Raw genomic sequence first — 13,440 nt, forward strand, 5'->3', positions numbered from 1 at the left:
CACATGGAATGTAAATAAAATTTATGATTTAGAGCCGTAATACAGAAGAACTTGAAATTCTAGAACAAAGCAAATCCTTGGGGTAAAAAAGTATGACAACTACCACTTACTCTTACAATGCTCTTACCAAGTCACACAAACTGTATTATTTATATGTACAAATGACACATACTTGTGAGACAAAAGATCCTGTTTCAGATATACTTACAGTGCAGGTCAGCTGATACTCAATGTAGCTCTTGAGACCATACATTTTAGAACCTTTTTTGGGATCTGCCACCACACAGTCAAATGTAGAGGTAGGATATACCCACATGGGGCCATAATCACCAATCTGTAAGAAATTGCAAATATTATCTTTAAATACATCATGTTGCACCAACTGCAAACAAAGAGACAAATATCTTCTCTCTTCACTTGAGAGTCTCCATTGATTTCAGTGAGAGGCTGAGAGTCTGGAAATTCTGGAAACAGAGGGGATCCTTGCAAGCAAGGATGAATGACCATAGCTGAATTTATCTTGTGTATTTTAGTCTTTCCCAAATAACAAAGGAGTGGTGAATTCTAGGGCTATTTCAACCACATTTCACTAGAACAGCATATATACAGAAGGGTTTGGTTTTTAGATCAGAAAATGACCTGACCATCAGGACTGAATATAGCAAACCTCTACAAATGTAGCTCCTACATGTAACTATCTAGATAACTAATAGACAGTGTAATGCATTTGCTCTGCTTCCCAATCCCAAAAAGGCTTATGTTCATCACAAGTGCAGATACAGCATGAGGAAAAAAGTACTGAAAATAATAATCATCATCACACTTAGGATTTTTATTACGACATTTCTATTTCTAATTATATGTTCAGTATCAGTTTCTTCTGACCAAAATACATATAATAACCTTGAGGATAAAAGTTCAGTTGAAAAAACAGGGAAAGGTGAGGAGGATTATAAAACCCACCCACCCAAAAAAACCCCAACTCCAAAACAAACCATACCACCCACACAGAAAAATTCCACACATCCCCAACTTACAATTATGGGAATTTTCTCTTTGGGTTTTGCTAGCTGCTTTGCCAACAGATACTGTTCCATTCCAGGTTTTGCAAATCCAGGAAATCTAACAATAAAATGAAGTGATAAGTTTATTCCAGATTCTCCTTCCTTTGACATATGCAGAATTACCTGCCATTATAGGAAAAAAACCCTTAAGTATTTCTCAAGTATAGAAAACCATTTACGTGAATTACTGTAACAACCAGCATTTTGCACTGAAAAACGCAGAAAAGGTTTGGGTACTGACATCCAGGTTTTCTGAGTGTGTTTTGTGTGTCTGTGTGTAATAGGTCCCTTCTTCCAGAGCAAAGTGGCTGTTTGTGCTCTGCTGTCCATCATATCAAACATAACAGGAGGACACAAAGTAACATCTGTCACTCCTCTGCAGCCCCACCCTCTCCGGAAACAACACACAGATGGCTCATGCACCTGAAATTTCAAATTATGAGAATTCAATCATCTGAAAGAATGATAAACAGAAGATCTATCAAGTGCTTCCAAACATGAGTTATCTTAAATAATTTATCCATCAATTAAAAGAAAGCAAAAAAATCACTGTAATGTTCTTAAAGTCTTACAAAAGGACTTATAAAAAGCACACGGTGGTCCTCTTTCTAATTAGGAAGATAATTAGCCCTTGAAGTATTGCCAACCTGCTTGCAGAAACATGAGCAGTGAAGTAGGACTTACTTCACAGACAAAAAAATCTCTTAGATCAGATATTTTTGTGAGTTTACAACAGGTAAACGATGCAGAGGTACTCATGCAACACTGGACATAAAAATCCACTGATGAACAAAACTAACTAGTCATGCAGACACAGTTGATTTTAGTCACATGCCCAAGGAACCATTATTCTACAATCCTTTTCCACTCTGCTTTTGTCCACTTAGAGATTACCACACACTAGCTCTCAGAGTAACAGCAGTTTCAGAGTAAACAAACATTAAGCTACAACATGAGATAATGCTAGTATAACCCTGACAAAGCTTGATGCTACTGTAAGATTTTTATCTATAAAATCAAACTTCCTATGGCTCAAGAATCAACCTGGATGATGCACTCAGTAGAACAGAACTTTTCTCCAGCAGAAACTCAAATTGCTCAAGAACTCTGGGGCAGCATCTCTGATCAGTTTCTACTGTATGGATGAGCCATCCACCACCTCTGACTTTCATTAAGAGCAAACTGTCAAAGACAGTTACATTTTAAAGACTTGAAGTTCGGGCATTGTGAAAAGGTCATTTGCCTTTATGACACCTCCAAAAATCATACAGCTTTGTCAGGTACTTTCAAGCTTTCAGGGATCTGTGTCCTCTGATTGCTTATGGAGTACGCTGAACTACAAATCCATCTTCTCTTCTGCCCCAAAACTGTAATATTTACATTGGTTGTTTCAAGAATGTTGAATTTAAACATCTTGACAAATTCCAATTCTCTTCAATATATATGCATTTCCCCTGCATTTTCCATTACTTGTTAAGTGGTAACTTCATAGCAGCTGCACGAGAATTTCCACGCTGGACCCCCCCAGCCTCTGATGCCTCAGTCTCCTTGTAACCAAGGTAAGATGGTGAAGTTGATTTTGGGTCATCCCAGTCATCATCCCAATCATCGTCATCAGCAGCTGCTGAAGTACAGGAGGGATCAGGGGATAGGGAAAGGAGAAAGTTATATAATTTCTCTTCAAAAGCAGAAGCAGGTACTTCAGCACTCACATACAAATAATCAACCAGGTAAATATATTAAAATCTCTTTCAGCCTTTCTATTTTATGATTCCTCCTCAATTACCACTATCTCCATCAAATACAACCTGCAAAGCACTGCACTAGAAATCCACTGGGGGAGAGGGAAAAAAAACAAAATAAACAAGAAAAAAGAGATGATGGTGTGTTAAGATGAATTCAATTGTGTTCCATATTCACAGACCCCAAGTTAGCATTCCCCAGTTATGGGTTCTCCCCTTAATTTAGGCTGTTACTACAAAAAGGTAAAGAAGCCTTCTGAAAGGCTAGTCACTTCTTAAAACTAAGGATTTAAGAGACTATTCCTTCAAAGGCCTGAGAGCATTAAGTCAAGGGAGTTTAAAAGTTCCAGTTACGCAAGCTGAACAACATGCCTGAGAATAGATCGTGTATGCGCAAGACTTTGATTTGTCAGATTTCCATAAAAGTTTGAGGTGTCTGTTACTGTGGATCCAATTAAAAAAAAAACAACTTAGTTTTTAAAACCCCTATTATTTTAGTGTCCAGATTACTCACATGGCAATGTGCTACTAGGAAACTGGTTTAGTTTTGTTTTTTAAATAAGCCATGGTCTACAATTATGAAAGATTAAATAATTCTTACCTCTACTCTCCACCTACTCTAATTTATTTTTAAAAAAATAAAAAGAGCATTATTAGCACACCTGGTCCTTGATATGCCTGTGGATGACCAAATGCTGCTGCTGCCTCCCAGTTATTTGAAGCGCTGTTCCTCTGGCCAGGTGCACTTTCAGGTTTCGTTGCCCAGCTGTCAACAGCATTTCCATTATCCCAGTTGCCAGACTTCCCAACGTTCCAGCTGGACCAAGGATCATTGGCAATGCTTGCCTACATTGTATAAAGACAAAAGAAGAATTGCTGAAGAACTGAGCAACAACTACATACTTTCTTCTTCAAGTCTTTGATCTCCTGCTGGTAGGCTGAGTTTGCATTCAGCACTTCACTTGATTGATTTAGAAGCAGCTGCCAAATCTTGCATTTCCAGCTACACAACTCTTACATGCAGCAAGCACCTGGAAGAACTGATCAGCTTTCCAGCAATGTGACACCAATACATATTAACAAGAGTGCTTCTCCTCAGGGAAATTATTTGTTGCAACAGTATTAGGAAGCAATCTCATCCATGGTAATTATTTTACACTTACACCGTAATAAGTATGGTATTCGTGAACTATTAATTACTTAAAGCCATGAGCAAATTAGTGCATTTAAAATTGGAACTCAGAAGTCAAGAATTAGGTTATTGCAAATACTTATTTTCTTTACTAAAAGCAAATAATAAATTGCCCACTGACGTCATCACTACTGGTGTGGCAGCTAGGGAGTTAAAGCCTAACCTGCTGAGCTTTCCTGCCAGAGCTTAACTCATTCACAGTGAACGGGGGTGTTGAAGGGGGCGGGGGACAGAGGGGGGCAGTGGAAGAAAACAGACATCTGCCAGGGAACAGTCTGGTATCTCCCTGTAGACCTACTCTCTCAGCATAAGCTTGTGGTGAAGGTACTCACACACCCCCATCTGCTGATGCTGTTGTGGAGGTGGAAACCTCAGCGAAGGAGTGCAGAGCAGACATGTCTCTAACTACTGCATTTTCAAGTTCATCCTGGCTTAATAGATGGCTTAGCATCCTGCTCAGCTCCTTGATTTTAACACTACACTTTGAAAACACATTGACTAGTTAAGTGTAGTCTACTCCAGACACTTAGTGCAGAGACTTGCTGGCAGAAAGAAAAAACTGCACACATATCGAAACCCACACACCCAAAGTGTAGGAGGAAGAAAGAGAAGAGGAAGGAAGCAAATAAAGCTGAGAAGGCTTGTCTTATTCGAAAGAGGGAGAAATTGAGTTTTGTAAAAAGAAGTCTCAAATCCTACTGATAGTAGTGCACTATTTTTATCACAAAGAATCATATAAAAGAAGTGCCTTATATAAATTAATTATTAGACTACAACATTTACATGTATCCTAGAATATTTGCCAACACAGGAAATTTAATAAAACTCCCACTAAAAACTATATTATTATCTGCAAAAGTTTCTTATACAAAAAAGGTACAGGACATCCCAATTTTCTCCACTGAATATTCTCTCCTCTCATTTTAACTTTGATATTCTTCTTATGAATAAGAACTCTCCCTTCAGTTTTTCCTCAAATAAAGTCAGATTTCACAGACACTATCAAACCATAAAGACTCAAAAATTATGCTGATATCATATAACATCTTTATATCTTTAAGTTCACAATCTTCAGAATCTGGAAATTAAGACCAAGCCCCCAAGCTGAGAAGAAAAATCACTATTCCAAAGACTCACAAGTGTCCGTGGGTCTCTAGGAATTGACAGAGACAGATTACTTGGACAGCTTCTACAGTGATAGCTTGAGGATTTTTAAAATTTTTTTTGAGGATGAAACTGACACAAGAACACTACTCTCTGGGGGAGCAATATTCTTGGATAGCTGATACACTGTGCTACTTTGAGCAAATTACAAAGTTGCTGGTAGCTTATACCAGTCTGCTCTCTTCCTACGATGTTCACCTGGTATGAGTTTATGTAAAGAGAAATAACCATACATGGCATTAGTCAGGATCCATTCTTTGCTAAATGAAAACACACAGGGATGGGGCCCAACCACACGGAGAAGCATGTGTGCTTCTAACAGAACTTGGCGCACCTAGAAAAGACTAGTTTGCATATTATATACCTATACTTCTGCAATATATGTTGTGCTGATCACTAGCAAATGAAAGTCCAGAAGTGGGATGATTACCAAAGGACTGAGTAAAATTTTCCTCTTTTCTGTAGTAGTTAATGTGAAATCTGGTACATGAGTAAAAGGCAAAGAAACCTTAAAATCTGCTGCAAAAAAAAGAGGAAGGCAATAATATTAACACTACTAAATAATGACTGTCAAGAGCAATCATTAAACTTGCAGACAAATGTTGATATACACAGATGCTGTACAGCAAAGGGAAATGTATTACTTAAATTGTGCTCTCAAGATGTCTTATCTCTATGTACCTATATGGAAGCACTCTTCAAATCAGAAAATTTCACTTCTGAGGTATCCAAGAAAGCTGTGGGGTAAGGTCTTGCCCCTAGGTGTATCATCTATAGGCTGTAAGAGGGGTGGAATATGCTACTTTCCTCTCAGTTCCTTTCTGCCAAAAGGTCCACATTTCTTTCTGAAGCACAGGGGAAGATTCCTAAGAGGGCTTAGGAATCTATATATATAGACAACAACTTTCAAAGAGCATTTACAGGACTCCCTTCAACTTTCTTGAAATGTTTTCCTACATGCACACATACTGTGACACTCCTAAGTGGTAGTCAACCATCAGTAAACATGGAGAAGGGCTCAGGAATCAGGCCTGGCATCCTCAAGGTTCCAGAGCATCAAGGAGGACCAAATAAAGACATACCAGTTATTAAGAGGGTAATCTCAGCTCCAGTGAGTAGTTCTGTGGATCTCAGCAGCTGACAATCTCCATACAAGAAGCCATTTACGTGGCCTAGCTCTGGTTGAATAAACCCTAATTAAACCATCAAGTATTTTGCAAGTGATTAAGTGCCATATTCTTACAGCTTTAGTTTTCTGTAACTGAAATTGATAATCCTCTGATCTCTCCTTAGTCATCACAAAAAAGGTGAAGAGTCCTTGCAAGAAGCTGATATTTAGTCAATATAATTTGATACAGCACGCCTAATATCCAAGTATTCAAGCCATCTCAAATGCACACAAAAAGAAATGCCATACCACACAACTAAGAAACTAATCAGCCTTCAAATGAAGCACTGCATCTCTTTACTCCCCAAGGTAATGTCAAACAAGTACACTGAGATTAAATTCAAGGATAAACTCCTAAAAGGCAGCTGATTTTCCCTTTTGCAGACTACTAGGGACTTGCTCATTCCTACTGTTCTACGAGAAAAGACAAAAGGGCTATGTCGGGAACGGACAACAGAGGGAACCATTACTGAATGTTTTAAGAGGACTCCATTAAGGGCAGATTCAAACTCACTACAGAAACAGAACATTACTGGTGCGGCCTGGGGGATAGGAAGAGAAGTCTAGTAGGTTTTTAAAGATCTAATAGTAATTGAATGAGAAAAAATTCCATCACAACAGAAAAATCCTCAGCTTGGAAGTGGAATGTCAGCATCTTTACCAAATGAATAGTGAATTAAATAGGAGAAGTGACATATTTGCTGTTTTCCAGAGAATCCAAAGCTACAGACAGTAAAGCTGTAAAGATAAGGCACTGAGGTGTCTCTCTGCCCTGGCTAAAAAATCTTTAAAAAAGAAAATAAAAATAAAATTTAAAAAAACTTTATTTGATCTTTTGGCCAACTAATCTGTCTCTGGCAGATTCCTTCTGCATTCTCCAATAATGCATGTTCCTGATGGACAAATAGATCCATTCTACCCCTGAGGGATAAAAGCCAAAACAAACACAATGTTCAGATGGTAAAACTGATTTAAGTACCCAAAAAGACCTAGGTAACAGTGCCATCAAAAATAATGACCTCCAACTGTAAGAAATACATCTTGAAATCTACTCAGACACAGAAGCCATGCTGAAGCAGTGAGTAGCAGAAGTAAGCCTGATCAGATCAAGGGAAGTTCAGGACAGCCAAAGCTGCATCGAGAAGTGTTATGCTCTTGAAGAGGAGTTTAAAAGAGACAGACAGCACAAAGCAATGACAGAAAACACAAGAAAACTCAAGGTGACTCAGCTGAACAGCTCACAGGAATGAACATACCTCTCCAGTTTTATAGCTGCCTTAGTTACCTGCATGGAAACAAAGCCTTGAGCATACTCAGACATTACACTAAACTTAAGTTCTTTGGATAACAGTCTCTGAAAGATACATTAAAAAAACCCCAAACAACTAAGTGAGTATATAGACAGACACCTTCAAAAACAAGTGTTTTTCTCCGGGAAGGAAGATGAAGGGCTAAAAGCCTACTCTGCAGCAATCACAGAACAGCATTCACTGTGCTGTATTTAAGATAGAACAAGTGTGCACATTAGTAGATAACTGAAGCAGCTGCCTTACCCATGATACTTTATGGCTAAGCTTTCTTCTTGGTAAATCATTACCTAAGCACTGTGGTCCAGGGCATTTCTTCCACATCTGAAGGAAGGCCCTCTTTCTATAGTACAACATAAACATCCTTAAAGAAATCCTCTAGGAAAAGTGGAGATGGGCTAGATTTTAAAGAATAACCAACTTTATGGACTTACATACTAGAATGCTCCTGTAGATAAATACTTGAAAGCAACATGACCTCCAGAAGCAGCTGGCAAGGAAGCTGTAGCAATGCTGTCCTAGGAACGCATCTGTCCCTCAGCTGCTCCTGTCTTCTCAGTTCCTTCCAGAGGAAACCATCGTCCAATACTTCCACTATCAGCCCCACTGCCCCCTTCATAACTTAGTCTCTGCACAAGAGCTGGGCTTTGCTTGCTCACAAACCACACAAAGCCAAGACATACCCACTGGACACTCCTTGTTTTCAGCAGGAAATAAATCTAAACCACCAGTGGACAAACTGAGACACTTCCATGAACAGCAGAGCATTTAGTTTTTTGTTCTTTTCCTGCTTCCAATCCCATTTCCTTAGCTGTAAGGTTATTCATAACCAAACTGGACTAAGGGCTGCATTGCTTGTGCACAGTGCAGGCAGACGATTTCTGTCTATCATGTCCTGATTCAGCTCAAAAAAAATCCATCTTTGAAGTACAGAAAGGTGTTTTAGAAAGATACATAATTTAGACTTGAGTAAAGAATACTCAGTGATAGGATGAGGGGAGGGAAAACCCATCTATTGTCACTCTGACTGCTTCAAGGAATTTTCTTTTTAATTCAAGTTTGCTTAGTTTCAACTTTCAGACACTAAAAATCCTATATAGTTTATTCAATGGAGCTCTCTCAGGCTTCTGGTTTTGTTACTCACATCTGCATATGTAAATGGCAATCAAGTCACTTCTTTATATCCTTGTCTTCTCTTAAGCTGATTTCAATTCTTAATGGTTTCTTATTGAAACACAGATGAGAAATTTCAGACAGTTTTCCAATCACAGCAATGCCAGAAAGAAAAGAAAGGCGCCCTGTTCCTCTTTGATGTTCTCTAGACATCCCAGGATCAAGCTACAAAGTTTATCCTTTCTTTTTGGGAAAAGCACTCTCTTTTTGTCTGGAAACACAGGAGAGGGGTTTCCCTGGTTGCCTTTTTTTTTTTTTTTTTTTGAGGAATTGAAGAGTATTACTGGCTATTTTCAGTTTATCACTTTCAATTACAAGTGCCCACGATTCCACTTTAAAAGAAGTGCTCAATGAACAAAATAAAAACCAAAAACCCAGGAAGGAAACTACTCATTGCAGTAAGCCCCCTACTGTGGTGCAGGGGACTGTGCAACCCATGTGTGCCACATGGCACTGTGAGTGTGCAAGTTAGCAGAAATGCTCACAGGAGGGTTGACAAGATTGTCACCATTAGCAAGTTAAAACATTCTTTATACTGTCAGTGCCAAACCAAACCACAAGACTACCTCAATGAAATAAGAAGTCAAATGAAAACAAAGGTAGTGCAGAGTCCTGGGGAAGAATAACCCCAGGTACCAGCACAGGCTGGGGGTGACCTGCTGGGAAGCAGCTCTGCAGAGAAGGACCTGGGCATCCTGGTGGACACCAAGCTGTCCATGAGCCAGCAGTGTGTCCTGGTGGCCAAGAAGGCCAATGGTATTCTGGGGTGCATTAGGAAGCGCACTGCCAGCAGGTTGAGGGAGGTGATCCTGTCCCTCTGCTCAGCCCTGGTGAGTCCTCATCTTGAGTGGTGTGTCCAGTGTTGGGATTCTCAGCACGAGAGACATGGAGCCCTTGGAGCAGATCCAAAGGAGGGCTACAAAGTTGATTAAGGGACCAGAGCATCTCTCTTACGTGTAAAGGCTGAGGCAGCAGGTCCTGTTCAACCTTGAGAAGAGATGACTGAGGGGACCTCATCAATGTCTATGAGTCTCTGAAGGGAGGGTGTCAAGAGGATGGAGCCAGGCTCTGCTTGGTGGTGCTGAGCAATAGGACAAGGAACAACGAGCAGAAACTGGTGCACAGGAAGTTCCACCTGAGCGAGGAAGGATTTCTTTACTGTGTGGGTTACCAAGCACCAGAATAGATTACCCAGAGAAGTTGTGGAGTTTTCCTCACTGGAGATAGTCAAGAACCATCTGGACACAGTCCTGTGCCATGTGCTCTAGGATAGCCCGACTTGAGCTGGGAGGTTTGACCAGATGATCCACTGTGGTCCCTTCCAACCTTACCTATCCTGCGATTCTGTGAACCGTACCAGGAAACGAAGCATACCAACACTGTAAATTGTGGAAAACTATTTCAATAGTCAGATTTTGCCTGAGGGTATGGGTGCAGATGAAGGCAAGGAGTGATCACAGTATTACAGCAGTGTAATAACTTCCTGCCTAAACCTTTGCATTCCACTGGGTCATCAACAAAAAAACTCAAGACAACTCTATAATTGGAATTGATGCAACCACTGTCATATGTTAGATGGTTATTTTTTAATATGTGAATGTGATTCATTTCAAAGCAAGAAAGCCACTGTTTCCAGTACTGTAGAGAAGCCACTGCCCTGTACTTTGCTTAAATGAGAGTTGGTCACAAATTCCTGTTACCAGTCTGAATGCAACATTGTGATTGAGATGGTGGAAAGAGTTGCTTTCAAATCACACATAGCAATAGAGGATTTTATAGTGTCATTATCTGTAACAGGAACTAGAAATTACAATTGTAATTATAACTCCCATGGTGAACCTACCTGCATATTTTATATGATAATTCAGCATACTGGTTTAACAAGACAAACTGGACTCAGTCAAGTACAGGTGAGTTACACTTCCTGTGATAATACTTCTGCTTTACCACACACACAGAATCATCAGAGAACAGAAATGCTGTTACGTGAATTTGATAACATGCATGTCAGAATTTCCACATAAGTAGAATACTGCACTCTTAATAGGAGCACCATACTTATTTTCTTCAATCTTAGCATTCATTGCTGCTCATAGCAATTCAGGGAGGGGGAGTGGGAGTTATGGTATGTAAATTTAACAATGACAATTTGCCTTTCCAGCACTTCATTGCAAAAAGCCTGGAATATATGAAGTAAAATTTTGGGAATAGCTTCCTTAGTGCTCTCTTTATGCATGCTCAACAACTTATGTCTACATACCAGGTAACTTGAGTTGCCTTAGTTCCTGCATATCAAACTATGTGTTTTCACTGCTACTTGTTCTTCCTGTCTATACCTAAGTCCCACAGCCTTCTAAAGAGAAAGGGTTTTGCACACATAAGAGTCCACTTATCTTACTTTTCTTCTGAGAGAGAAACTATCCAAAGGGATTTCACTCTTACCACTGGATAAAACAACACAAACATGAGAGGTTTGTGTTAAATGCTTCCTGTACCTACCCATGGGGCCTTGCTGCTCTGCCCACAACATAACACACAAGACACAAAACATGTGGATTCTCTAGGGTCAACAGGAATTAGCGGAAAAATCTGTAATTCATAAAAATGCGAACTCTCAGGATACTTATTTTATCTCAAACTTAGAAGAACCATACAGTCATCTTCATAGAGAAGTAGACTTGGCAGTGATTACAGAATCAGCGTCAAGAAAAGGGAACAAACTCCTCTACAAATGCAACTTATGGTAAGGTACAAGAACTATATTTATATCTCAAATATAGGGAAGCCACATCTACAGCTCTTACGTCAATGTAGCTGTGATCCACTTCCACCTTGAAACAGACAGGCAGCACTTCAATTTATTTTCATTTATACATTTCTAATACTAGCTTTCTATTCTGCAGCGAGGGGGAAAGAAAAGTAAGAAAAAAGACTATACTGAGCTCTAGAAGGAAGGGAGGAGAAACCATACAAATTTAAATATAATATACTAAAATTTATAGCATTTCTATCCTCTGTTCAAGACTGCTGCTTACAAAGACTGTAAACAGCTGGACTACATTGTGGCTAATTGTACATACAGTCTGCTTACAGACCACTAATGAAATTACTGTACAGAGAGTGTTTTGACTTCTTAATAAGAACAACTAGCTTGGGCCAATATAGTTGTAACAAAATCTAAATAATTCAGACAAACACTATCATTAAAACAGAGCTGATGTTTGTTCACAACTTTTAAAGCATTTTAAGTTAGATAAATGAAAAAACACCACAAGATGTGGTTCAGAATAGGGGAAGAGAGATCATGGCTGTTAAAACAGCAGCCTCTGAACCTGAAACACAAACAAAATAAATGCAAATACATCTGTGACTAGAGAAGCACTAGTCTTGACCACCACAAAAAAACCCAAACCAACCCAGATGGAGGAGACAACTCAGAATGAATTTTACATTAATGATTGTATTTCCATACATACTTGAATTACAAAGACTCCAAATGCCACCAAGCTAATAACCTCTTGGTCAGCTGCAATGAGAAGCACTGCCTAAAAGTGTGAAACAGAATATCCTTTATTGCTACAGCCCCTGGAAGAAACTCAGCAAAGAAATACTATAAGAGAAAAACACGTTACGCATTTTTTCATCAAAATGACAGCTTTTTTGTTCACTGTATTTGTCAGGTTCACTTGGTTTAACCTGACAAAACTTATATTCGTTTCAGTGCCATTATTGCCAGTATTATTCCAATACGAAGAGAGTCTACAGGTAACTTACTTTAAAACATACATGCATGTGCAACTCTAACAAATAGAAATAGCATGAGTGCTGATATACTTACTCATTGGCTGTTCCAAATGACAGTCTAAAATTAGCATCCTGCATTGCTGCTCAGAGGAACAGTAGATTGACAGAGAAGAAAGATTTCTCATTCCCTCTGCTCTCTCTGCGGAAGGGCTACCAGGTCAAAACAGGATGAGACTCACACAAAAGCCAAGGAACAGCCTCCATCCTTGGCAACTAAGGCTTCCTTATATTGTATTTGTTTGAACAATTTTTTCATACATTAAACCACAAATTTTATGGGCAGATGCAACATTAATTTATCCTACCTGCTTGTCTTCTTCTAAGTGTGTAAATAGTCACCTTGAGTCAATTTTTCCCCCTCATTTTGTGTTTAATTAGCTTCACTGCTTCCTCTGATTGTTTTGATGTCCCCAGCATCTTCTCAGATAGCTCTTTAAAAGAGCAGCTGCAAACTTTACCAAGGCAGCCATTGCTGGGACATGGCTGATGCAAGGAATGAGCTGGAGCGAGTGAACTGCCAAGGGTCAGGTGGAATTCTTCTCTTCCCCTTAGGAAGTATCTCTGTGCCCCTTTTCTACTTTACATCTGTGGCAAACCCAGGTAGGGTACAATATCAAAGTGTTGCTGTGGTTACTGAATCTTTCTCAGTGAAGAAAAGGAAGAAAAAGAAACTGCTTTTAATTATTACTTTTTAATTACTTTTCAGGAGATTATTTACTGAACAACAACAAAAACCTTCCTAGGAAAACAGACAGGGAGTAGGGCAGTGTTTGAGTCAATGATGTTTTCTTAACACCAAAAAGTTATGGTTTCCAGAGTAGGAAAC

General features: G+C 39.2%; 1 protein-coding gene across 2 annotated transcripts in view; it reads right to left on the reverse strand.

The window, feature by feature from the left end:
• The window catches only part of SNX9 (sorting nexin 9), a 60,784-nt gene that overhangs the window by 21,416 nt on the left and 25,928 nt on the right, over window positions 1–13,440 (reverse strand). The window contains exons 5-8 of one of the 2 annotated variants that reach the window (XM_039569227.1): window positions 3,469–3,652; window positions 2,535–2,685; window positions 1,038–1,122; window positions 209–334 (exon numbers count right to left, since the gene is read on the reverse strand). In XM_039569227.1, coding sequence (XP_039425161.1) covers window positions 209–334; window positions 1,038–1,122; window positions 2,535–2,685; window positions 3,469–3,652 — 546 coding nt within the window. Of the gene's footprint in view, window positions 1–208; window positions 335–1,037; window positions 1,123–2,534; window positions 2,689–3,468; window positions 3,653–13,440 lie in introns of both variants that reach the window. The other variant, XM_039569225.1, reaches the window with a different exon arrangement.

Source organism: Corvus cornix, chromosome 3, assembly GCF_000738735.6.
Source record: "Corvus cornix cornix isolate S_Up_H32 chromosome 3, ASM73873v5, whole genome shotgun sequence".
Taxonomy (NCBI): Eukaryota; Metazoa; Chordata; class Aves; order Passeriformes; family Corvidae; genus Corvus; species Corvus cornix.